The sequence below is a fragment of the Eschscholzia californica genome, unplaced genomic scaffold (assembly GCF_041429995.1).
Source record: "Eschscholzia californica isolate CP2 unplaced genomic scaffold, dmEscCali1.0.p SCAF_3, whole genome shotgun sequence".
Lineage (NCBI taxonomy): Eukaryota > Viridiplantae > Streptophyta > Magnoliopsida > Ranunculales > Papaveraceae > Eschscholzia > Eschscholzia californica.
Window position 1 is genome coordinate 5,862,690 of NW_028238420.1, and position 23,992 is coordinate 5,886,681.

At 36.1% G+C, this 23,992-nt stretch overlaps 4 protein-coding genes across 6 annotated transcripts; 3 read left to right on the forward strand and 1 right to left on the reverse strand.

Moving 5' to 3' along the window:
* Positions 1–1,049: 1,049 nt before the first annotated feature.
* On the forward strand, positions 1,050–6,602 carry LOC147547973 (Dihydropterin pyrophosphokinase / Dihydropteroate synthase). Of its 3 annotated transcripts, XR_015238034.1 has the most exons (5): positions 2,164–2,312; positions 3,655–3,766; positions 4,402–4,492; positions 4,714–6,404; positions 6,447–6,602. XR_015238034.1 is itself a non-coding variant. In XM_086670341.1 (4 exons), the coding sequence occupies exons 3-4, from the start codon at positions 4,429–4,431 to the stop codon at positions 6,183–6,185; spliced, it is 1,536 nt and encodes a 511-aa protein (XP_086526467.1). In that variant the 5' UTR covers positions 2,124–2,312; positions 3,655–3,766; positions 4,402–4,428; the 3' UTR covers positions 6,186–6,602. The 3 variants fall into 3 exon arrangements, 2 of the variants coding, with proteins under 2 accessions (XP_086526468.1, XP_086526467.1); XM_086670341.1 differs by having other exon boundaries at positions 2,124–2,312; positions 4,714–6,602; XM_086670342.1 differs by lacking the exons at positions 2,164–2,312; positions 3,655–3,766 and adding an exon at positions 1,050–1,137 and having other exon boundaries at positions 4,362–4,492; positions 4,714–6,602.
* Positions 6,603–7,012: 410 nt separating this feature from the next.
* Positions 7,013–7,921, forward strand: LOC147547974 (ESCRT-related protein CHMP1B-like). Its single transcript, XM_086670812.1, has one exon. The coding sequence runs from the start codon at positions 7,103–7,105 to the stop codon at positions 7,715–7,717; it is 615 nt and encodes a 204-aa protein (XP_086526938.1). The 5' UTR covers positions 7,013–7,102; the 3' UTR covers positions 7,718–7,921.
* A 52-nt stretch (positions 7,922–7,973) lies between these two features.
* Positions 7,974–11,223, reverse strand: LOC147547975 (COBRA-like protein 4). Its single transcript, XM_086670811.1, has 6 exons — positions 10,883–11,223; positions 10,156–10,235; positions 9,548–10,004; positions 9,096–9,243; positions 8,700–8,977; positions 7,974–8,503 (listed from the first exon to the last, which is right to left on the reverse strand). Exons 1-6 carry the CDS (start codon positions 10,989–10,991, stop codon positions 8,217–8,219), a joined length of 1,359 nt encoding a protein of 452 aa, XP_086526937.1. The 5' UTR covers positions 10,992–11,223; the 3' UTR covers positions 7,974–8,216.
* A 7,558-nt stretch (positions 11,224–18,781) lies between these two features.
* Positions 18,782–21,936, forward strand: LOC147547976 (PLC-like phosphodiesterases superfamily protein). The gene is made up of 8 exons (XM_086669801.1): positions 18,782–19,462; positions 19,575–19,697; positions 19,833–19,970; positions 20,063–20,161; positions 20,440–20,743; positions 21,175–21,398; positions 21,519–21,605; positions 21,758–21,936. Exons 1-8 carry the CDS (start codon positions 19,364–19,366, stop codon positions 21,791–21,793), a joined length of 1,110 nt encoding a protein of 369 aa, XP_086525927.1. The 5' UTR covers positions 18,782–19,363; the 3' UTR covers positions 21,794–21,936.
* The last annotated feature ends 2,056 nt before the right edge of the window (positions 21,937–23,992 follow it).

Consider the following 23,992-nt stretch of genomic DNA (forward strand, 5'->3'; position numbering starts at 1 on the left):
TATACATGCTTTTCCATAGCTATCATTCTGTTATATTGTAAAAGAATGGTAGCTACGTCTCCAGAGCTGGATCATCTGAAATATTTGATAGAATCTGACTGTTGAATATACTGACTCAGAATCATGGGAACTTAAAGATTGTGTTTCATCGAGTTTTGCACGGGTATTCTGAAATGACAGAAACTAGTAAATCCGCTGGCTCGGAAATTAGGATTTGAGCTCTAAATTTTTTCGAGTTAGATTTCAAAATACTTCGTTTTTATCACACTTTTTTTTTCTTTCTAAATTATCAGCAATTTCTATCATACACTTGATGTCTGATTTGTCCAAATAGTGGGTTAAGTCTAATCCGTGTGTATTTCAAATAGATGATTTCGATTCAAACAATAGCTAACCAGTTTATAATATCTTAAATGTGAAAGAGGGTGGAGGTATTTAAAGATCGAAACTAAAATTAGTGAAGAAATTAAAAACCATGAACACCAAAAGACCGACAAAAACCGAACCAGACTGGATAAAGAAAACCCAAACCAAAATACCTTGGTTTAGAATGGTCGGTTTTTTTTTGTTGAATTGGTCTTTAGGTCCGATTCAGTTTTTTTTTTTAATTACTTTCTTTTCTTGCTTTATAGCTGCTGCTCCAAAAGATACGAGAGAAGGTTGATGACAAACCAATAACATAGGAGTAGAAAAACATTATTTTCATATAGAATCTGTATCTAATGAAATCAATCGTTTCAACTTAAACGAAAGAAAGAAAGGGATAATATTCCAACGAGATCGTAGTCTCAAAACAAAAGGCGGGAGATGTTAAAATTCTGACTCTAGGGACTCGGTTAGATTTAACCTTGGTACGGAAATCTTCAATAACTATCAACTTCACATTTTTATATCTAGAAAATTATTTTTTGAACCTGATCTCGATTTAAAAAGAATTTGGACTTAGGTTCTTTTTGGATTAAGAATGGACCTTTAGTCCCTATATCTGGGTTCACTTTGTTGACCTATAACCCAAAATTGGACGTGAAATTCGTCATAAATTAAGGGTTTTGGGTCCAAAGTCCAAACCCCCTTATTTTGTAAAGATGTGTGATTAGTTTTCGGGAGAATTACTGAAACCCCCAATTCTGATAATGCGTTTACTGAAACCCCCCACTATAATTAGTAATTACTGAAACCCCCCAACTCCGTTTGATTTAACGGAATTGAACTGTTAGTGAGAGTGAAATGACTTAAAGCTCCCTTTACTAAATTCGGACCAGACCACATAGGGGTGGGATTTTGGTCCGGAAACTCGGAATCCGCCCATGACCACCCCAGTTCGAAGAGTCCGCGACCGTCCGTTGCCCGAATCGGTCCGTACCCGCCCGATCGAAAAAGCTTAAGCGGACGGACGCGGGCATAGGTCCTTACTCGGTGGTCCGACCGAATCCGCCCGCTTATATTGTCCGCCCGACCGAATCCGTCCATATACGTTCGTTTATCCTACTCGTTATACCCGCCCGCCTATATGATTGATTTTAAGCCTTTAGATTTGTAGGGTTTGCTACAACCGTTAGATTTCAAGAGTAAAAATATATAACCCTAGAAATCACTTTTCTTAATCTTATCTTCACCTCTCTACTTCTCTAGTCTCTCTCTCCTCCAAAATCTCATTATCTCATCGGTAACCCTTGAACTCACAATACACCGTAGAACCCACAATGCCCCGATCATAATCCATGTAAAGAAGAATAGAACTGATCGTAATCCATGAGAAATCTCAATGATTATCTTTTAATTTTGTATTCATGTACTTTTTGGAATTGTAAAGTGGGAGTTTTGAACGTTGTATTAGTTACTAAACAGTTTTAATTTCGGATAATTTTGTTTTTATTTGTTCATTAGTAACCGGTGCCCGACCGACCGATACCCGATTTGCCCGACTATCAAAACGGTCACGGACGGGCACTTTGTTAGAGAAAAATCCGAGATGCCCGCCCGTTTTGTCCGGATGTCCGAATGGACACTTAAGACTTATGCCCGTTCCGCCCGGACCGGTTGACTTAGTGTCCGTTTTCCGTCCGTCCGAACCGATTCCCACCCCTAGTGACCACAAAATGGGGCGCCTTCGACTAAAAGGAAGGGCGTTTATATCACCTTAATTATCTTCTCCATTCCAGCCCAAATGGAAGGAAAGTCTCTTCCTTCATGAAACCAGACGAGTTCACTGAAACCCTCAATGAAACCAACTCGATGATAATGCTCCTTTGTTGAAATCAACCACCAGGAATCAAGCACGAAGCCGAGCAGCTCGCGTTTTCGACTAAAAGGTATGACTTCATTCACTCTCTCTCCTTTCGAACGAACTAGGGTTTCTGTTTTTAGGTTTTCTCTCTTTCTCTCTTGTACTCCATAGTAAAGTTGGTAACTCGAATTAGGGTTAGGGTTTTGCTGGTTCGAAATAATCACTAGTGATTAGGTCAGATTGCTACTATGTGAGAAGCTCCATTAATAGTCTTTTTTTGCTGTAACTTTTGTATTATAGTTGTTTATGCACCAATTTGTCTTCAAATGCAATTTACTTGTAACTTTTGAGTTATTATTTCTTCTTCTTTCTTTGCTCACAGTTTTCTAATAACAAAATCTTTAAAATGATTCAATTTTTGTTTCTTGATTTGATTTAGGAGTAGTAATAAATAGGGAGATAAAAGATAGGTTTGGAAGATTTGAGAAGGTGTGAGTGTCCTGCCAGGATAAGTCCCAACCTAAGGCTAACATCACCAAAATATAATCATCCATTTTGGTGATGTTTGGTTGAGAATGAGTTTTAGTAGATGTTAGCCTTAGGTTGGGATGATTATCTTTTGGTGATTTGCTCAATTTTGAGTTTCAGTAGTAATAAATAGGGAGAGAAAAGATAGGTTTGGAATATTTGATGAATTGAAATATTGTGTAATTTCCAATCAAATTGTGAACTAATACATAAATTAGCTCAGTTTGGTAATGTGTTTTATACTGTGCACATTTTGTTCATACCATAGTTAACGACTTGAGTTGATGAAGGAATCGAAATATACTGTGCACATTTTGTTCTTACCATAGCCAATGTGTTTAATACTGTTCAATTCTCGAATCATGGTCATAATCTCTTGTTTCACTAGTAGTTGCAAGAATATACTGTGCAAATGAAAAAGAATATCATGTAGTACCTCTTAAACTCTGATCTTAGAAAATGCTTCATGGCTACTAACAAGTCCTGTGTCAAATAAATAGCAACCCAATTATCATGTAGTGCCTGGCTTGTAAGAGACCAAAATTTTTAGCGTCTCAAGTGTGCTATGCTTTTGAGTACATCGGTTAAGTTTGCCTTCTCAAAGACAGGAACAAGTCATGAAATGCTTCAGAACTAATTAAATATTTCCTTATATGATGTTGGGTTTTTTTTTTGAAGTGGAGTTACTATCCTTTTGAAAGTTGGTAAAAACTCAATGTTTTCCCCTGTCTGCTACAAGTTACGATGATATACCACATGGAAATATGTCAATACTTCTTGCATTTTTTAATGTCATTTGTGCATTTACTTTCTATGTTCAATATCTCAAATGCATATGTTTTCTTCACAAACACATATTCGTTTGTTAATGACCTAACTCTCTTTTTTCAACTGAGCAGCCATATATGTTATCTTGGGAAGCTGAAGGCGATGTGTTTCAGCAGTTTTGCCTGCATCAATCTGACTCAAGTGTGAAGGAGGAGATCCAGTCCCATGATTGAGTCAGTTTAGGTATTCAGGATTGACATATAAATCTGAATCTTGTCTATGTTTTGTACTTCTTTTTTGTAAAAAGACTTGAGTTTAGGTATTCAAATTCATACAATAATTTGGTCAATTATTTAAGCATAAATAATTTTTTCAACTTCAAACATTTGGGGGGTTTTCAAGTTCAATTTCACTGGAATTTTGCTGTTTCGATCTTGAGCAAAAGGTTCTGCTTGAAAGAAGAATAATTTTGAACTTAATTATGATGGAATTTGTATCTTTTGCTCTTTCCCCCCATGAATCTTTTTGATTCTTTGTTTTTTTTAGTTGGGTCTTTTAGCAGAAGAGGGTTTTGCTAATTGAGCTGCATTCATTTGAGAAAAATCAGCTTTTTGTCTTGGTAACAATGAATTCCACTGTTACTTAGCTGATTAAGTAGAATGTGGTTCATTTAGGGCAACCATGTAGCCGAATGAGTGTTTGATTATTATTTAAGCATTACATGAGAAGCCCTAGCTGTTCAAACTAAAGACCCTCTCCCGTTTTAGGGTTGAGAAAAGCCTAACTAGCCGAGCTACCTGAGATTGGAATCGAACAATAAGAGCTAACGCACTAAAAGTGCAACATTTTGAACTTCAACTCTTTGTTCCGTGTTTCAGGACTGAGATCGAGGAATCATTTTTGGCATGAATATCGTTAGGCGCTTACCCATCAAACACGGGCTTAAAGAAGGAACCAAGTATTCCAGAGGTAATACCCCGTAATTCTTAACTGGCTACAGAAATCTTCATTTCCAGTCTACTCATTTGATGTTTAACTAGCTGAAACTGTTAAATAGAAATAATATATCTCTTCATAAAGGCATAAGATGCAAAATAGCATCAAAGTAATGCTCGGTTTAATCTTTATATGTACTCCAATCGTTTTATCTACGTCATTTTTCATGATCTTCTTTGACTTTCATTTTGCAGCAAGTGGTCTTTCGTTCCTTCATTCATCCTCAGATACCTCAGTAGAAGTTTATACTCAAGAGCAAGAAGTGGTAATTGCTTTAGGTAGCAATGTAGGCGACAGACTGAATAATTTTAATGACGCCCTACAATTGATGAAGAAGTCAGGCATCCATATCTCCAAACACGGGTGTTTATATGAGACGGAACCAGCTTATGTGACTGATCAACCCCAATTTCTCAACTCAGCAGTTCGGGCTGTTACGAAACTTGGACCTCATGAATTATTAGGTGTACTTAAGCAAATCGAGAAGAATATGGGTCGAACAGATGGAATAAGGTATGGACCAAGACCAATTGACCTAGATATATTGTTCTATGGGAATTTCAAGATCCAGTCTGAGGTTCTTACTGTTCCTCATGAAAGAATTTTCGAAAGACCATTTGTGATGGCCCCATTAATAGATTTACTTGGATCATCAATAGATTCTGATACAGTTGCAACTTGGCATTCGTTTTCAAAAGAGAAACTTGGGCTTTTCGAATCATGGGAGAAACTTGGTGGTGAATCCTTGGTTGGAAAAGACGGGATGAGACGAGTTTTACCCGTCGGGAGTGGCTTATGGGACTGGTCCAGGAAAACCCATGTTATGGGCATTCTCAATTTGACCCCAGATAGTTTCAGCGATGGAGGAAAATTTCAGTCTGTAGGTTCTGCAGTTTCTCGAGTTCGTTTAATGATCTCGGAAGGAGTAGATATAATCGATATTGGCGCACAATCGACTCGCCCGTTTGCTACTAGGATTTCAGCAGAAGAAGAATTGGATAGATTAATACCTGTACTAGAAGCCATTCGGAAGATACCCGAGATTGAAGGCAAATTCTTATCTGTCGATACTTTTTACTCTAAAGTTGCTTCAGAAGCAATAAGCAAAGGTGCTCATCTGATCAATGACGTTTCCGGAGGACAGTTAGATTCTGATATGCTTGAAGTTGTATCAGGTTTGGAGGTTCCCTATATTGTTATGCATATGAGGGGAGACCCATCGACAATGCAAAACAATGAAAACCTAGAATACGAAAATGTGTGTAAGCAGGTTAGTTCTGAGTTATATGGACGGGTTCAAGAGGCAGAATCATCAGGGATTCCAGCTTGGAGGATTATTCTTGACCCAGGAATTGGATTTTCGAAGAACCGTGAGGACAACTTGGAAATTCTTATGGGTTTATCGACAATCAGAGAAGAGATTGGTCTTAAGAGCTTGGCAGCTTCCCATGCACCAATCTTGATTGGACCATCTAGAAAGAGATTTTTGGGAGATATTTGTAACCATCCAGATGCAAGTAAGAGAGATCCTGCAACTGTTGCTGCAGTCACTGCTGGGGTATTGGGTGGTGCAAACATAGTAAGAGTTCACAATGTTAGCGATAATTTGGATGCTGTGAGGCTTTGTGATTCAATGTTGAAACATCGAAAGAAAGCTCAAGAATGAGTTTTCTTGACCTGGGTAGGCTGCCAAAAACCTTTAACTATCACCTCCTTATGATTCAATTCGCAGAATCCGAGTTTCTTCCTCCATCCTTGGCCAGCTGCGTGCTCTGAAGTAGTTGTCTTCGTTCATGCTGCACCAACAATCGGAATGACAGTAGAAACTCCATTATTTGTGTGAAATGAAAACCAGTCGAATTTTGCTAAACGAAAGAAATATTATGTTTAATTGGTTTTTAACTTTTTTTATTTTTTTTGTATTTAGCATCATGTTTATCTCAGTCTCTTGTTACTTTCATCATTAGGCCTACTTTGGGACCAAGAGAAGCAGGTCTGGTGAAAGAAATCTTGGCACTTTGATTTATCTTGAGGTTGATATTATCGCTAGTGTTAATCTATTTCTCTCTTGAATTATCAGAAATGATTTAGGTGGTGTTTGTTTCTTTTTCGATGTCCTAATATGAGACGGCTGAAAATTAATTTTCTAAACTAAATGGATCCAAAATCAACTCAAATTCAATTGTCTAGACTAAATGGACTCAATATCAACTCAACTTCAATACAAAAAACAATCAGTACTTAGTCTAACTCGAGTCATTTAGGATATAAATGTTAATTTTAGATATAATTGGGGGGGGGGGGGGGGGGGGGGGGGGGGGGGGGGAAGAAAAACAAACACCACCCTATTTGAGACTATCTTTTCTTTTTTGTTGAGAGGGAATGAAACTCAGGAGTATAATTCCAATATCTTTTGACCGTTGAGTTCTCCAACGGCTATATTCTTTTCAGTTTTCACTTTATATCCTTCATGCGTCCAAATTTTCAAAAGGTAAATCAAAGCTTAAAACCCATCTCATTTCTTCCTCATACTACCATTATCATCTTCTAAAACCCAGAAAAGGAAGATCAAAAATCTGCTAGATGGGGAAGGATAAACTATTTGATCAAATCTTCCAACTGAAAATCACATCAAAATCTCTAGTAAGGCAAGCAAAAAAATGTGAACAAGAAGAGAAATCAGAGAAAATCAAAGTAAAGAAAGCAATTGAGAAAGGAAACATGGACGGAGCACGAATTTACGCTCAGAACGCCATAAGAAAACGCAACGAACAGCTCAATTACCTTCGTTTTGCTTCCCGACTTGATGCTGTAGTCGCTCGACTAGGAAGCCAGAGCAATTTCCAGAGCATTGGTAAATCAATGAGTGGAATAGTGAAGTCACTAGAAGGAGCTTTATCAGTTGGAAATATGGAGAAAATATCTAAAACCATGGATGGGTTTGAGAAAGTATTTGTGAATATGGAAGTACAAGCAAGTTTTACAGAGAAATCAATGGAAGGAACGACATCGTTGTCAACGCCAGAAGGGGAAGTGGGTTCTTTGATGCAACAAGTTGCAGATGATTATGGGTTAGAAGTGTCAATGAAGTTGCCATCAGCAGGGAAAGAAACAGTGGGAGTGAAGGAGAAAGGAGGGGTTATAGCTTCTGAGGAAGAACTGAGTAGGAGATTAGCTGAATTGAAATCGAAAGGGTAGTTGATGATCTTTGTTACTAGTTATTTCTTGTGTTTAAGTTGTTTTCCTATGTCTGTGAAATTTGTTTTGTGCTTGCAGAATTTTGTTAAACATTTATTCTTCTCAGTTTCTATGTTTGTAAGTGACGAAGAAATCGTCCGGCTATTATAATATTTTAATCAAAATTTATATATAAATATGTTATAAGCTTTCTTCCTAACGAAATTCGAAGAGGCGATTTTTGTACTTACGTTATCTTTATGACAATGCTACATTATTAATATCCAACAATTATCGATAAAAATTACAAGTGACTGAAAAGTGGTGTGTTACTCAAAATATAGGCTATCATCACTCTATCACTACAACAAACTTGCAACAGTTATACAAACCAAACTCTATATCTGTACGTTTATATTGTTTTTGCATTTTAAGATCTTTGTGTTTGAAATCTTATAGACTTAATTCCTACCTTATAGGCTCATGTAACTTGCCCGAACAAAAACATCTTAAGGTTCGATCATCCAGCTAAAACTAGAAAAAGGAAAACGACTGAAGCAGCCAATGTTGTGAATCTCAGACCATAATTATAGGCAGAATTTGGCAAGAATGGGTAAGTATCAGGCGGAGGTAACATGCATTCATCACCATTAAAATAGACCTTCCTTGGGAAAGCCCATCCTTGCTTTAGTGTGAAAGTATCTGCATTCTTTTGAAGAAGAACCTCTGACTGAACATTTCCGGTTGGTCCGGCCTCCATTAGTAGGTCATTGTAGAATTTCATGCCATAAAACATACCGGTATCGTCTGCCACATATAGAAATTAGATAATATTAGACACAAATGAACAACTTGTTGACTCAATTAAGCCGAAATGACTATTGTGCCTCTGACCAGAACAATTCAGACTCAACCGAGTCCGATTCAGACAATAAGAGAAACGGAAAAACTACCCTAATATGCAGACTAGGGTTCCATGTATTCGATGTTTTTGTGTACTTACTTATGGACTGGTAGGGCACGAGGGGTTTGTAGTCGAAACTGAAAACTTGGGTAACATTGTTGAGATTCGGGTGCTGAGCAACAAGAGTCCATTGTGTGTAGTTCAGTCGGTAGTTGAAGTTAGTAACAGCGATCTTTACTCGCCAATAGTCCTTGTAGTTGAGCTTGACATGCCAATGAACCCTAATCGGGCACATATGACGTGTGCACTGTAGTAGTGGTGCATTATCCTTCCTTGGTGTGTTCACTCCCACGGCACTTAACAACTTCGAATCGCTTCTGTAATACATATACCGTTTATATGATATAAGTACGAATCTGAATTCATTTTTCATTATACGATTTCGTATCAACGAATATTAGATTTATGTACGGAAATTTAGTCGAAAATGCTTACTTGATACAGTTATGTTTGGTGTGACAACCACAAGCACAAGAGGGACAAGGAGTAATTGTTTCATTGTAGAAAGATGAGAAGGAAACACAACAACTTGGATTCTTCCTTGCCAGAAACTGTGAGTAAGTACATGTTACATTCCATGTCACTGCAGACACAAACAATGTATAAATTCAGCACTTAATCAGATCTAAAGTCTAACTTGACATCTGACTCGAGTCGACCAAGATCTCACACTTTTGTTCATTTTGTCCGGTTTCTGATCGGAGTTGCTCAAAGTCTAACTATGGGCTGTTTTTTCAACCCATTTCAATCAAATCTATGTTCAAGTATGTCCCGATTATAGATACCGAACTTTACTAAAATTACCATTTTGCCCTTAAACTAGTCGCACTGGTGAGTCAGATTCAGACACTGAAGAAAAAAAATAAAGCACTAGAGAATTAACTTACTCAAAGCTTGAGTTTTACGGCGACGGTCGGGTGTGAGGAAAGTGGTAGGTGGAACAATTTTTGCAGGGCCACAAGTATAACCAGGTCCAGGCCCAAGCAGAGTGAAATTCTTAGGCAATTTAACAGTTTTGTTAGAAGTTCCAGCAAGACCAACACTAACTTGAAAAGCCGAGACAGAAGCTGATGGATCTTGACCCCATGATCCAACAACTCCACCTTTACAACAATTTGTGAATTGTTGATTATAAGGAACTCCAGGCATCATATCAACAACTGTTGGATTCTTCTTACAACAATGAGGTACATTTCCTTTGAATTTAGAACAATCTCCTTGTTCTGTTGTTTGACTTCCAACCATTGACCAAATTACTTCTTTTTTAGCCCATGTCCATCCTAATGTCCATCCTGGACTCATTATATGTCTGTACATTTGAAAATTGTTCATCGTTACCGTTGCCTGAAATACGATTATATATAACAGTTGTTAGTTTCTTCAGATCGAGTTTTGACGTTCTTCGCCTTTTAGTCAGAGTGTTTGTGTTCTTCTAGTATTGAATAACAATAGAAAAGATTGAGGAAAATGGAAGTAGAGAGGAAAATGTACTTACTACATATCCATCAGGGGTCCAAGATTGTATATCCCATTTGATTGTAATGTTACCATTTGGATCCAATGGATCATAAGCATCTACAAGAAGAAATTTAGGAGAAGAAAAAAAATACTGCTATCAAGAGAATAAAGAAGGAAAAACGCTTAGCATTGTCTCGCACCACCTACGCATTAGAGTGTGTAAATGAGATTACTCTTGGCCTCTTGGGCAACCTTTTCCTTGCAAGCCGGTTTTGAAGGAGAGTTAAACTCAATGAACTCTAACATGGTATCATAACTAGTGTGTTAGGGACGGGTTAGGACTTTGTAACCTACGCCGTATGTGGAAGGATAGTGCCAAGTGACTCAAGCGGTGGTGTTGAGAGGAGGTATTAGCATTATCCCACACCACATGGGCACTACAGATTAAGTACAGAGTCTTGGGCAATTATTTCACTGCAAGCCGGTTTTCAAGGAGAGTTAGGACCAATATACTGTGGCGTTAGAGCTAGTATTTCAGGATGGGTACTTCGGGAACTTAGCCCTGCGCGGAGGAGGATTGCCAAGTGATTCTAGCCCTTGCTTCGAGGGGTATTAGCATTATCTCACATTGCATGGTCATTAGAATTTCCAAAACTGATAAGTCTTACGCAATCCTTTCCTTCCAAACCAAATTTTTAAGGAGAATTAGGCCCAAAGGATTCTAACAAGAAAAAAGGAAAACAAAAATCCAAAACGGAACTTACCAGCATACGAAATGGCTGTGAGAAAGAAGTAAATTGTGATCGTAAATCTAAACTCTGCAAGTGAATGCCATCGCTGATGTACCCCACGGTCGTTATCTTCAAATCTCATGGAATTTTTTGTGAACTGGGTAGTTGAATTTGTTTAATTTAAGTTGTTTAGTGAAATTTGCACCAAAAAAATGCAAGTGGACTTGGTTGTTTTTCAGATGGAAGGAATTGTGGGTATATAATGAAAATGTTAGTATACTAATTATTGATGGGGTAATGGTTTACCTACTGATTTGGTAGGTATACCCCTTCTTACTCACTCATCTTTTTCTCTGGTTTTGTAAGGTTGAAGCAATGTCTTTGGTGGCAATAGAGAATTTAAGGTAGGAGGGAGATTTCGAATATAACATCCCAACGGTTACTTTTACCTATGAGTACTTTGACATTACTATTTAACACCTTCACCTTTTATTATATTTTTTGAAAATAGAGGATCACATTAGTAGTTTAGTACAATAGACAATCATAGGCGACACGTTAATTGCCTTGGATACATCATAATATGGGATATAGTCATAGTCGTGAGACCCAAGCCTTCAGTTAAAGATATTGTCTCCACATTTGACGCTCCAAGTCCAAATCTACAGGTATGAAGTTTTGTTATCGACTAAGGCTCCACGAGTCTTTCTGAAAGACCTCGTCACTTACCAAGCTTAGGCGTATACCTATAGCGCAGGCTCTGGACATTAATATTCTTGAAAGCGATGTCGGACTATCAATAGTTGCGATGAATTGTCCTGAAGAAACTCATACAATATTTGTCATTTAATCTACGAGTGTTCATAATAGATGTACTATAGTTAGGTTAAAATCCTAACCGCTACACCTTAAATTGTGAAGTTAAAATACACCATGTTTCACTCTATATTTCACATTTTAGATAAGCAACAAATCATTTGATATCTGATCACTTTTTTTTGTCATTTTGGAGAAAAAAATTGTTGAATGAGTCATAGCCTGATTAGCCCCCGCTACCTACTAGGGACGACATTTTAGTTGTCAGGAACAGAGATTGTAACTAATATTTTTGTATGCGTCCAAATTGCTATAAATTTTGAAAGCCATAATATAGATTAATGATGTGTTCGGATACAAGATTTCTAAGTAAGGTTCCTACTAAAAATGGGATTGCGTAGGAATCAAGATTCATTGGTCTGCTCGGCTACCAAAATTCCTACGTTGAATCATCCTAAGGATTCTCAAGTTATAAATTTCTTTTGGGCCAAAATTTCACCCTACTGCCTAAGATTTGTTAAATTTTAGATTATTAAACTCAAATTTCAAACTTCAAACTTCAAACTTCAAACAACAAAGGAAATATTTATTAAAAAAACACATTTTTTTCTACGAAATTATTGTTTTGAAAATGATTTTTGTAGAATAATAAGGTTATATAACATCTTTCTTTGGTTATATTTAATTGTTTGTAAATGATATGGATTAGGTAATAACTAAGGTTTACTTGTTTGTTTGTGTCATTTTCCACCTCATGCTTCATGATCCATATCTAAAAATGATTATAGAAGATGCACAATCATCTTTATGGGCAACCACAATATATAATACTCCCCCTTGGATTACCAACGCCATCAGTAATGATTGTGTTTAAGATTTTGTGGACTACGCTTTAGTTGTCTCATTAAAACCTTGTCAGCAAAATCTCGCGGGACAAAATCTGATGAAGGAAAAAGAGTACAATAGTAAAGACCTTGAGTGTTGCTGGATGCTAGTATACTGTCTCATTAAAACCTTGCTAGAAAAATCCATTGGGATAAAAACTGGACGAAGCAAAAAGAGTACAGAGCGTAGATATCCAGTATGCGAGAATCTTCACATGATAGTATTCACCCCTGATGAATATCATATCGTGGACCAATGTAGTTTTACATCATTAGTTCATTCAAGCTTTGCATTCCAATGCCTTGTACGAATTTTCTAAATGTTGTAGTAGGCAAAGACTTGGTAAACAAGTCGGCGTAATTCTCACATGATTGTATCTTCTGAATATTAATTTCTCCATTCTTCTGTAGATGGTGCGAGAAAAATAACTTAGGTGAAATATGTTTCATTCTGTCACCTTTAATATATCCTTCTTGAAGGAGATGTCCTTCGACCAAGGATGCAATGCGAGCAATTTGTCGGATAAGAAAATTGATGTGGAAGTTCATCAAGTCGAGATGATTTAGGGATCATAGTGTTTAGATAGAAACCAACTACCATCGTCGAATCACGAAACGATTCGCGGCTAGCTTCGTTTGGATCACACAACGGATTACACAAAGAATGTCAACTTGATCGGAAGATATAACTAGAGGGATGAGACATATATACATGAGAGAGAACCATAAGATATATCCAAAAGGCCTAAAAGAAGTTTAGGCAAAGATAGTACAAAAGGCTCGAATGGAGGGACCGGGGACTAAAGGGATGTTACGGACCCAAGAGAGGGGCTGACCATGCATGATAGGCTGCCCATAAGCGGCCGTCCAGATCAGTCCATAAAGGGAGCATGGGGCCGCCACAAGAGAGGAAAGAGAGAAATAGAAAGTAGTTTCTATTTTTGACTATTTCCTTAATCTTATTCAAAAAGACTTTTTGGGAAACCTAATTACGGTGGGACTCTAGCTTAAGTTTCTATATAATATCTCCTTAGGACTTGAATAAGGTGTGGAAAATTCTCAAAAAGCTTTCATTCTCTACAACATCAAGTAGAGAAAGAAAGAGAGAAAACTCCCAACTATCTATCTTGTCAAAGAAGAACGTGTTCTTCATCTAACCACCATTGTTGTTCTAGCTAACAACAAGGTGGGAGATCAAGGTGATTGCTCGGTGTCCCAAGTAGAGGAGCTACAATTGGAGCTCTTGGTCTTCTCAAAAGCAATTGGAAAGGTTCGAGGGAAAACTACCAATAAAGGTATTTATGCAACTAGTTACTTAGTTCATCATTATTAGCTTATGCATGAGATTCTGGGAATACTAGTGTTAGACATTAGATGTCTGAGATTCTGCTTAGAACACTAGGAGACACCATAACCAAACAGTGGTATTAGAGCCTCTTGCACATAGCTAATTCTGGCTAAGTTTCAGACCAATCTATACTAGTTTAGATAGATAGTTATGTCTAAAAGTATTTTGGGCAATGCCAATTTGATAATTTTGAATGTGATTTAAAGATTAATCAAGTTGATTTTCAAAATTGATCATTGAAAAGTTTTCAGAAACATCAATTTTGATCCAATTTGATTTTGATTGAGAGTTGTTTTTGTTGTTTTAGAAATTTTGAGAAGCAAAATTTGATTTTAGAAAGAGTTCTAAAAGATGGGAAAAACATTTACTAGTTGCAAAAGAAAAAAAAAAGGGGAAGGAGCAACTCGTTGGAGTTTTTAAAAACTCCTAAAAACCGGTCAGGATGCTGTTGGAAGCTTCCTGGCCAGACCGACCCCAGAGGACGCTTCTCGATCGGTCTGTGAGACCTAGAGCATCTCGGTTGCCTCCAGGAAGCTCTTGGACGCGTCTAGGGAGTCCGAGTATGTCTCGGTCTTAGAGACCGAGACTCTAAAAGACTCGAACTCCACCAGACGCGACCAGACGCGTTTGGGTAACTCTGGAATGTCTTGGTCTTACCCGAGACGTCCAGAGTAGGTCCGGTCTTGGCCAGCCGCGTCTGGGCCATTATGCCCCCGTCTTAGCCTAGGTCCAGGACACGTCCTAGCCGCGACTAACACGGGCCAGGACATGCCGGAGCTATGGCCATGCCGTGCCCAGTCCATGCTAGGGGCCTTGTTGGGCTTAGGCCGGGACTAAGTCTTGGGATTTACTTGCCCTGGGCCTTTTCGAGTTATTATGAGGACCAAGAATTAAGTGGAAGTTTTATCTGATTTTCTCCCGATTCCAACCAAATATTTTCGAAATTGACCCGGGCCATTCGTGGGCCCAAATGAAATTTCTCTTAAAAATGATTTTAGAAATCATAAAAGTCAAAACCAAGATGCACCATTAGTTTCTTCGAATAAAGACTTAAGGTCCGGATGTGATATAGAGATGTCAACAAAAGTATCTCTCGGATTATCATGCATATATAATTGTTAGCCTTGAATATTATATGAATGCATGTGATGTGAATGCGGAAACTAGTATGGCCACATAATTTGTTTTATTATATTCTTGTTTTAAGCACGGATGGGTGCAATTTGTAATAATTTTAATTTCAATTTTATATGATCTTCGGATCGTTTGAGTCTTGTAATTAGAGTTTAGGGTCTATGAGTCCATTGAAGATGCTCAAGGAAGGAATCCTAATTCGAGTGAGAGAAATCAATGGAGGTTCAAAGATGGTAATCTAGGCGAAACAAGAACAACCAAAGGAGATTAGGTCTTCTAGGTTAGGGGCTATACTAGGATCCATATGTGTTTGGTTTACTTTCTCGCGTGGATTTACTTATTTATTTACGTTTTATGTCGTGGATGGTTTGGCTAAATAGTTCACTATAACGCATGCTAGACAAAACGTAAAAGTCCCTAAAAGTAATTTTAAATGTAGTGCCTATCCAAATTAAGACACTCGTTGATCCCTTGTTCGTGATGGTGGGTCTGCCTTAGCAGGGTGCCATCTTTACCTTGGAGCAATGCGGGTAGGCCTATGACAGAGGCCTACACGTCTAAATGGTTCCACTCAACGAGATCAACAAAAGAATTTTGGATACTCGAGGCAAAAGGTTGGATTTCACATATAACATGTAAATCGTCAACCGGGAGTCATAGTGTATGATCAGTGAACTAGTTCACTCACCCAAATCGATGGGATTAAGGGCAGGGGCCTAATTCTCTTAATCCTTGAGAAATGAGATATTAGAATCACATTATTCAACTGAGACGATTTTTCTTGAATAATGTGGCAAAAATAAAGTCTTTTTGCCAAATATCGAATGTAATACTTAGCAAAATCTTTTTTGTGTTTCATGTAGTTTTACAATGACAAAAGATAGTCTTTTCAGCATATGTTCAATCCTCGATGAGGAAAAATTGAATATGAATAACTTCTACGATTGGGATAAGAGATTGAGAAGTGTTCTCAGATCTATAAACAAAGAAAGCGTACTAGATACCCCAAATTCAAAGGTAACTGCGACCTCAAAGGTTGAAGAACAAAAGTAGGCCAAAAGTATCCGGATGAAATCGGTTTCAGTAACATGCCTTATGTTTGCCACCATGGAACTTAATCTTCAAAAGAGATTCAGAAAAATAGATGCATACACAATCATCCGACGACTGAGGAACATGTCCTGAAACAGATCATGGTTGAGGAAGTACGGGACTTCCAAAACAATCCAGAAAGGCATTGGAATGTCTGAATCAAGGAAAGAACTTGCATTGATTCGGAGGAACAAAGGGAAGGAGGAAAGAATTCACGATTCCAACTTAGGTATCTATGTTATTGAAGTTAACTTAGCAAATATAGTTGATTCCCCTTCATGGGTATTTGATACCGGATGTGGAGTTCATATCGTCTCTGATGTGCAGGAGCTTAAGGGAATCAGATATTTGACTAAAAGGGAGCTGGTCCTACGGGTAACGAATAGAGCAACGGTTGCTGTGAAAGCTGTAGGAACCTATAGTCTGCCTTTAGAAACTGGTCTAGTTTTTGAACTTCATAATTGTTATTATGTATCTTCTATTTCTAGAAACATTATCTCTGTCTCAGTGTTAGACAAAGAGGAATATCACCTTATAATTAAAAACCAGCTTGTCTTTATATAAAGGTGAAATATTTTATACCAGTGTTAAGTTATACAATGGTCTCTATATGACAAGTATAGAGAACGAGGTCTTTAACATAGAAATCAATAGACTACGATCAGATAATTCAAATCCAAGTTATCTCTGGCATTGTCGTTTGGGTCACATTGATCTAAAACGCATGGAGAAGCTTCATGCAAATGGACATAGGATCGTATGACTTAGAGTCGTGCGACACATGCGAATCATGTTTAATGGGTAACATGACAAGGTCCTCCTTTAAGGGAAAAGGAAAATGGGCCAAAGAACCATTAGAAATCATACATACAGATGTGTGTGGACTTGAGTACGCATGCAAGAGATAACTTTAGCTACTTCATCACGTTCAAGGATTACTTCACTCGATATGGTTACATATACTTGATGAGACATAAGTCAGAATCGTTTGAAATGTTTAAATAATTTCAGAACGAAATAGAGAATCAACTAGACAAGAAAGTAAAAGCCATCCGATTTAACTTTTAAAGTTCATCTTTTTGAAATCAGTAATTGAAATATTGTGGATTTGACTCCCACAGGACTTCCAACTAACATCATTAAAAGAACCTTTAGGTTGTGTTTGATAGGCTTTTTTCAAGAGAAAATAGAAAAAAATTCTCTAAAATTTTCATTTTTCTTTTGTTTGGGAGTTAATTTAGGGTAAGAAAAATATGGTGGCACGTGAGTTGTTTTTCCCAACTTTCCCTAAAATAGGGGGAATTTTTTACCCTCCTCCCACCTGGGTAATACTTTCTTTATCTCTATTCTCTCTTTACTTCTTTGACGTGGTACCCTCCTTCATCCTCTCATCTCCCTAATCCTCTCTCTAAAAACTAACTACTACCACAAGCAGCACTCTTCCTCAACAACTACTTCACTCATTAGTAGACCACTAGACCCTAATTATGATCCTCTACAGTCTACAAGAGATGGTTCCTTCTTTATGCATAAACAACCCACACATCTCTCTCTCTCTATATATATATATATATCATTTTCTGTGGTGGTGATTCACAGCGTTCGTGCTTTGTAGTGAAGTGGGTATTTTTGTACTTGTGTTCTACAGTAATTGATTCTAGCATATCTCTATTCTAGTGGAATTTTCCTTCTTCATTTTCAAATTTGATTATAAACATTTTAGATTTCCAAGCTACCGTAAACCTACATAAAATGGATGATTTAAGTTAGTTAAAAGTAATATTAAGTTCACAGTAATTACTTTATTCACCACACAATTCCTCTTTGGTTGCTGCTATAATACCATATCTACTATGTCAGTCTTACAATCCAATAAACCGATAGTACATAAGATATTAGGAGCAATAAAACTTCAGGGTACGAGTACATATATATAAGTTTTGAGATTGCAAAAATATTTTTTATCTTAAAACTAGCCATTGAAAAACTATTTTTTTCTCTCTTATCAAACAAACAGTAGAAAATATGAAAATAATTATAGAGTAAATTTTTCTCGAAGTAAATGTTTCTCCGAGAAAAATTTTCTCTATTTTTTTTTCTTTCTCTAGATTGTTATCAAACACAACCTTAGTAGTTATGGGAAGAATAACTCAACGTGATCATTTGAGTGGTCTCTCATGGACCAAGGTTAAGGCTTTTAGTTTCATTCTGTAACTTTATCTTAAATTTGATTTAAACTACTCACTCCATAATATGTATTAGATAGTCATGTGCAAAGGAATACAAGGAATTTTTGTCCATATTTTCTTCATGAGAAGTGATATAAGGTAGTTGGTGTGGACGCATGTGAAGATCATACAATTCACATGAAGAAAAGGGAATCGTGAGAACAAATCATATATGTTTCGTGTCATACTATGTAGTATATGACAAGATTTTGACGTAACAATCAGAATTCATACTTGCTAGATAGTTTTAATGGTACTACCATAACATAAGTGACATATTCTTTAAAGATTTGAATATGAAATTAGAATATAATTTTTTTTAATAGAATTATATCCTAGAACAAAAATACCAAATTTCTCAAATAGGAGAAACCATATAATCCATATCCTCTTTAAAAGGAATTTATACTCTTTAAGTTTTTTTTTTCTTATCTTAAATGGCAAGCCAAAATTCTATATAATATCACAAATAGAACAATTATCATGGCCAATCTCTTGTCCATATTGAGTACCTACAAATAATATTCTTTTAAGAGAAAACACCAATTTTGCTAGAAAGGGTATTTATTTATGGAAATGAATCTCTACATTTACTTCTTGCTCAAATCTAGAACAATCTTACTTAGAAATTGTTACTCCAACTTTTGTTCTAAATAACTTTTTCAAATCTTGAAAGTGTATAGAATCAACCGAATATGCCCCATCATCATCTTTGGGAGTAAAATTCAAAATGATTGTATTACCTCTCTAAATTTTAACGGTAAAAATCTCTTTTGACTATATCTAATTGTCCTCAATATTAAATATAAAATTTCTAAATACACCATTTTATGTTTTTTCCTTTGTTTTCTTAGCCACCACTAAATTTCATAATTTACTTCCTTTTATAAATCACTATCACAAAATCTATTCAACTTATTGGAGTATATATCCTTTTTCATCTTGGGGTTTCTTTCATTTTCCTTTTCTCTCTCTCTCTCTCTCTCTCTCTCTCTCTCTCTCTCTCTCTAAAATGGGGATTCTGAGGAACAAAATCTTGGTTTCATTCATAATTTCAGTTCTCTTCACTGTCCCTGTTGCTATTGCTGCTTGTTCTAATGGCCAATGCAAGGTCTCTCTCTCTCTCTCTCTCTCTCTTATATATTTTATAGTATATTTTTTTCTGTCTCCATTTTATGCTTTATTTTGGGTAAAGATTTTAAAATTTGATATAAAAAATTTAGCTTGGAGAAGAATGCTCATCAGATGGAGATTGTGAGACTGGATTATTTTGTTTCTCCTGCTCTTTTGAATATTCTGGTTCTAGATGTGTAAGATCAACGGCCACAAATCAATTCAAGCTCTTAGTAAGTATATTATATATATATATATATTTTCATTATATTTATTTTAAAATATTATACTGATGAGGTTATAATATGAAATTAATTAATTTTGTTTAAGTGGCTAATATAGATTTATAATTATTAATTTTTGTACAGAATAATTCGTTGCCGTTCAATAAATATGCCTATCTTACTACGCATAATGCATTCGCGAACGATGGGGAGCCACCACATGCGGGAACTGAGCGGATTGCATTCTCAAATCAGGAAGATAATATCACACAACAATTAAATGTGAGTTATATATATTTTTTAAGTTAAGATTGAATATTTCTTTGAATAATTTTAATTATGATTTAGCTAATGAGAGGAGTTTTCTTTGTTAGAATGGGGTTCGAGCATTGATGTTGGATACTTATGATTTTAGAGGGGAGGTGTGGTTGTGTCACTCCAATGGTGGAAAATGCTATGACTTTACTGCTTTTGTAAGTACCAATTTCATCTCCTTTTTTTTTTTTTTTTTTTCTTTTTTTGTTTTAAATTGGCTCATAATCAAAGGTTCGAGACACGCTGAACAATTCAAAAAAAAAACTTAGGCCGGTCACCTATCAGCCTTGTATTTGACATATCAATAAAACAAGGGTTAGTTCTCATTTGACCTGATATGAGGGCCAAGTCGCGGTTTGTAACTTTGATATGACTTTGACTTGTAGATTGTTTGACTATTTGGCTTGAGCTAACTTTTATTTTTCGTTTTGTTTAGAAATCAGCTCTAGATACATTGAAGGAGATTGAAGCATTTCTATCGGCAAATCCGTCGGAAATAGTTACTCTGATATTAGAAGATTATGTTCAAGCCCCAAATGGATTGACAAAAGTCTTCACAGATGCAGGTTTGAAGAAATACTGGTTTCCAGTATCAGAGATGCCTCAAGATGGCAAGGACTGGCCCCTAGTAAGTGATATGGTTGCCAAAAATCATAGACTTATTGTCTTTACTTCTAAGAGAGCCAAGCAAGAAAGTGAAGGAATTGCTTATCAATGGAACTACATGGTTGAGAATCAATGTAAGAAACCAATTTACTTTTCTTTATCTTTTTTATGGTTACCTAGTCTTTTATTAAACCTAGTAGCAATCCACAGCTAATGACGAACTAAGCTTCGTCAGTTGTCAGTAACGGATATTGCCTATACTTAGCCGCACGGTGTAAAATGTAGTGGACATGGATTGTTCTTTGAAATGAAAGTTCACCAAGCCCACCCGAAAGTTAACATGCTCACTATTTTGAGCTCGCACCTCTCTAAATTCCACACACTATTCTTTAGAGCATAAAACGTCACAACAAAATCAGACGCGTTTACAAATGACAACTACTAATCTGTAAGAGCAACTTGTGAATATGAATATTTGATTTTTCTTTTCTCGCATTCATTCTGCACTTGACCGATTTTCTTACTACTTTCTTTTTTGTAACTACTTTCAATTTGATTTTCCTAGATGGTTATGGAGGAATGATAGATGGAGAATGCAAAAATCGAGCTGAATCAGAACCGCTGGATGATAAGACTAAATCGTTAGTTCTTGTGAATTATTTTGGGTCAGTTCCCTTTAAGGATTTGACATGCCCACAGAACTCTGGCAAACTCATCGACATGCTTAAGACTTGCTATGGAGCATCGGGTAATCGATGGTCTAACTTTGTGGCTGTTGATTTTTACAAGGTATAATTCAAATAATTCAACTTATTAAGGAAAGTTCCTAGTCTTACAAGTCCTAATAATATTAATTATTTTGTTGATTTTGTTTAATATATGTTTTTTCCTCTAATTGATGCAATCCAGAGGAGCGGTGGCGGAGGAGTGTTTCAAGCAACTGATTTGCTTAATGGGAAGTTGTTGTGTGGATGTGACGATGTACATTCGTGCGTGGTATGTAGTTACAATCGGAATTTTTCATTCTTGTACTTTTATATAAGATTGTAAACCTCCACGAGACGACAACTAAAAACATGTACCCTAAGTCATTTTGGGACTCAAAAATAAACTAGAGGTTTTCTAAAAAGTTTGTTTTTGTGATGCAGCCCGGAGCTACAAAAGGAGCTTGCACCTCTACTTGATCGAAGAACATAAAAGATATTATACTCATATTTTTCTTTTTGCAACCAAAAAAAAGTATCTATGTGGGGGAATATACTAGGGGTTGATTTGAACAAATTCATATTCGGTTATGTGAAATGAGAAATAAGAATTTTAGCTCAAATTGGTGACACTTTTTCGAAAAAAGTTTCTTGGAAATCTTGTATGTTTTTGTTGGTTGATCGGGAATGTGACTGAAAGTATTGATGACATCATTCATAAAGAAAATTTAATTTCTTTGAAACTTGATATATACAAGGAAAGTATTGGTGAGAGGTTCAAAGTATGGACCCTAATACCTCACTAAGTCCACTATTAACACAGCATAGGCAAAAAAAATCTAAAGAAATATAAATTCTAAAATGTACTAAACAAACCATTTTTGTATATAGTATCATTTTTGGGGATGTACAAAAAAATTTTTTGCACGTCATATTTATCTTATTGCATTAAATCAAACATAAATAACATTTTACTGTTGAAGTTCACGTAATTTGATTTGTGTTGCGTACAAAATAAACCTATTTTAAACATATCTACACATTCACAAAACAATCAACACATTAGTCATATATTTGTATATTTATACGAGACAAAACCAAATATTCAAAAAATTAGAATTTTTACCTATTTTACATTAAGTTAGGACTTTTAACCTATTTATTTTATAACTTTTGAGTTCCTAGTCCGAAAATCTACACCTAAACACACATTTAGTCCATCCTAATATTAATATAGGATTTTAAGCCAAAATAATAATTATAATGGATATTTAGTCCAAATTGACCCATCTCTATAGAAAAAACAGATCTCTATCATTTCTATTTAACCATAATACCCATTATAACCTTTTATATAAGAAAAATCTCACTTTTGAAAATCAATCCCCAAAATTCTCTTTCTTTTTTTTCTCAGATAGTTTTTCGATTGATTTCAAACTTACTAATTGTTTCGCAATATACACGTTATTTAGTATCAATTACGTATATTTCTACAACAAAACACATTTAGTATAGTTAAAGTATGTCTAGATGTTAAAGTTACAGTGTTTTCCGTTTATTGATTCTTGTTTTGTTTCATAAACAACGTGTTATTTATGTTAAAGTTTCTTACTTTATTTCATTTTTTTTATATGTGTCATACATAACACATTATGTATCAACAATGTTTCTTCCAAAAAGGAAAAGGACTAAAATCCTATTTTCTGGGAAGATTGGACCTTAATCCCTTTTTGAATTTTATTTTGGGCCTAAAACCGGGGACCCTTTATTTTATAACTACTAGAAACGACAATAAAGATAATCTCACATGTGCTCCTTCATCCAACAAAAAAGAACAAGTAAAAGTTGGTTATACCTCCTCACCAAAGTGCCCCATCAAGAGAGTTTGACTCTACTGGCCTAAACGATAAAAAAACCAAGAAAGATTTTGATAAAAGAGTTAATATCTAACGAAAATAATTATAGTTAACTTATAGTATTATACGACCTTTGGGAAACAAGAATGTTTTCCAGTGTTCTGATGTCAAAAAATGGCTCAATTAGTAAGAAATCGAGACTTGATGCATGACAACGTCTGTTATGAATGGATATTCCGTTAGGTTGACTGATTCTCCTTCTTTCTGCTCCCGCTCCTTGCTCCTAACTCTTCATAAATCTGGGAAGAAAACTTGCAAAGAGTTCGGAAACCGCTCTTACGCTCAAGACAGTCAGATTACTCTTTGCAGCAAAAAGATTGAATATTGATTGAACCTTTTTGGGTATGTAATGATTTTACTCAACGTGTCTTGAAGAAGGCGATCTATTGCCCTTTTATAGGACGTATTGGACCGACTGTGATTAGACGGTTGTGGTCCACTATTAGGGAAGTTTCCTATTGTTCGTAGTTAGGGTTTCCCTTTAGGTTTATCTCGTATCTAGGATAAATAGAAGTTTCTATATTCAAGGATACTTCCTGGATATCTTGCCGAGGTGATAGATTTTCTAGGAGATGTTTCCTCCTTTGAGACTCTTGAAGTCTAAGCTTGCTTGAACACTTAAGATTTTTCACCGACTGAGATCTTTAGAAAGATTCGGGATTAAGTCGGTAAGCATGTGGCGTGCTTATGCCTTCCCAGTTTAGGACGTAAGGCATCGGCCTGTCTTATGTAGACCCCCCTTACTCCTTTGGAGAATCTCAGG

Coding starts and splice junctions, on each gene's coding strand:
- LOC147547976 (XM_086669801.1), top strand. CDS start 19,364: ATGGGGATTCTGAGGAACAAAATCTTGGTTTCATTCATAATTTCAGTT. Junction 19,463..19,574: donor GTTCTAATGGCCAATGCAAG/GTCTCTCTCTCT, acceptor TAAAAAATTTAG/CTTGGAGAAGAATGCTCATC. Junction 20,162..20,439: donor GCTATGACTTTACTGCTTTT/GTAAGTACCAAT, acceptor CGTTTTGTTTAG/AAATCAGCTCTAGATACATT.
- LOC147547975 (XM_086670811.1), bottom strand. CDS start 10,991: ATGAGATTTGAAGATAACGACCGTGGGGTACATCAGCGATGGCATTCA. Junction 9,244..9,547: donor CCGTAAAACTCAAGCTTTGA/GTAAGTTAATTC, acceptor TTGTGTCTGCAG/TGACATGGAATGTAACATGT. Junction 8,504..8,699: donor CGTGCCCTACCAGTCCATAA/GTAAGTACACAA, acceptor TATATGTGGCAG/ACGATACCGGTATGTTTTAT.
- LOC147547974 (XM_086670812.1), top strand. CDS start 7,103: ATGGGGAAGGATAAACTATTTGATCAAATCTTCCAACTGAAAATCACA.
- LOC147547973 (XM_086670342.1), top strand. CDS start 4,429: ATGAATATCGTTAGGCGCTTACCCATCAAACACGGGCTTAAAGAAGGA. Junction 4,493..4,713: donor AGGAACCAAGTATTCCAGAG/GTAATACCCCGT, acceptor TTCATTTTGCAG/CAAGTGGTCTTTCGTTCCTT.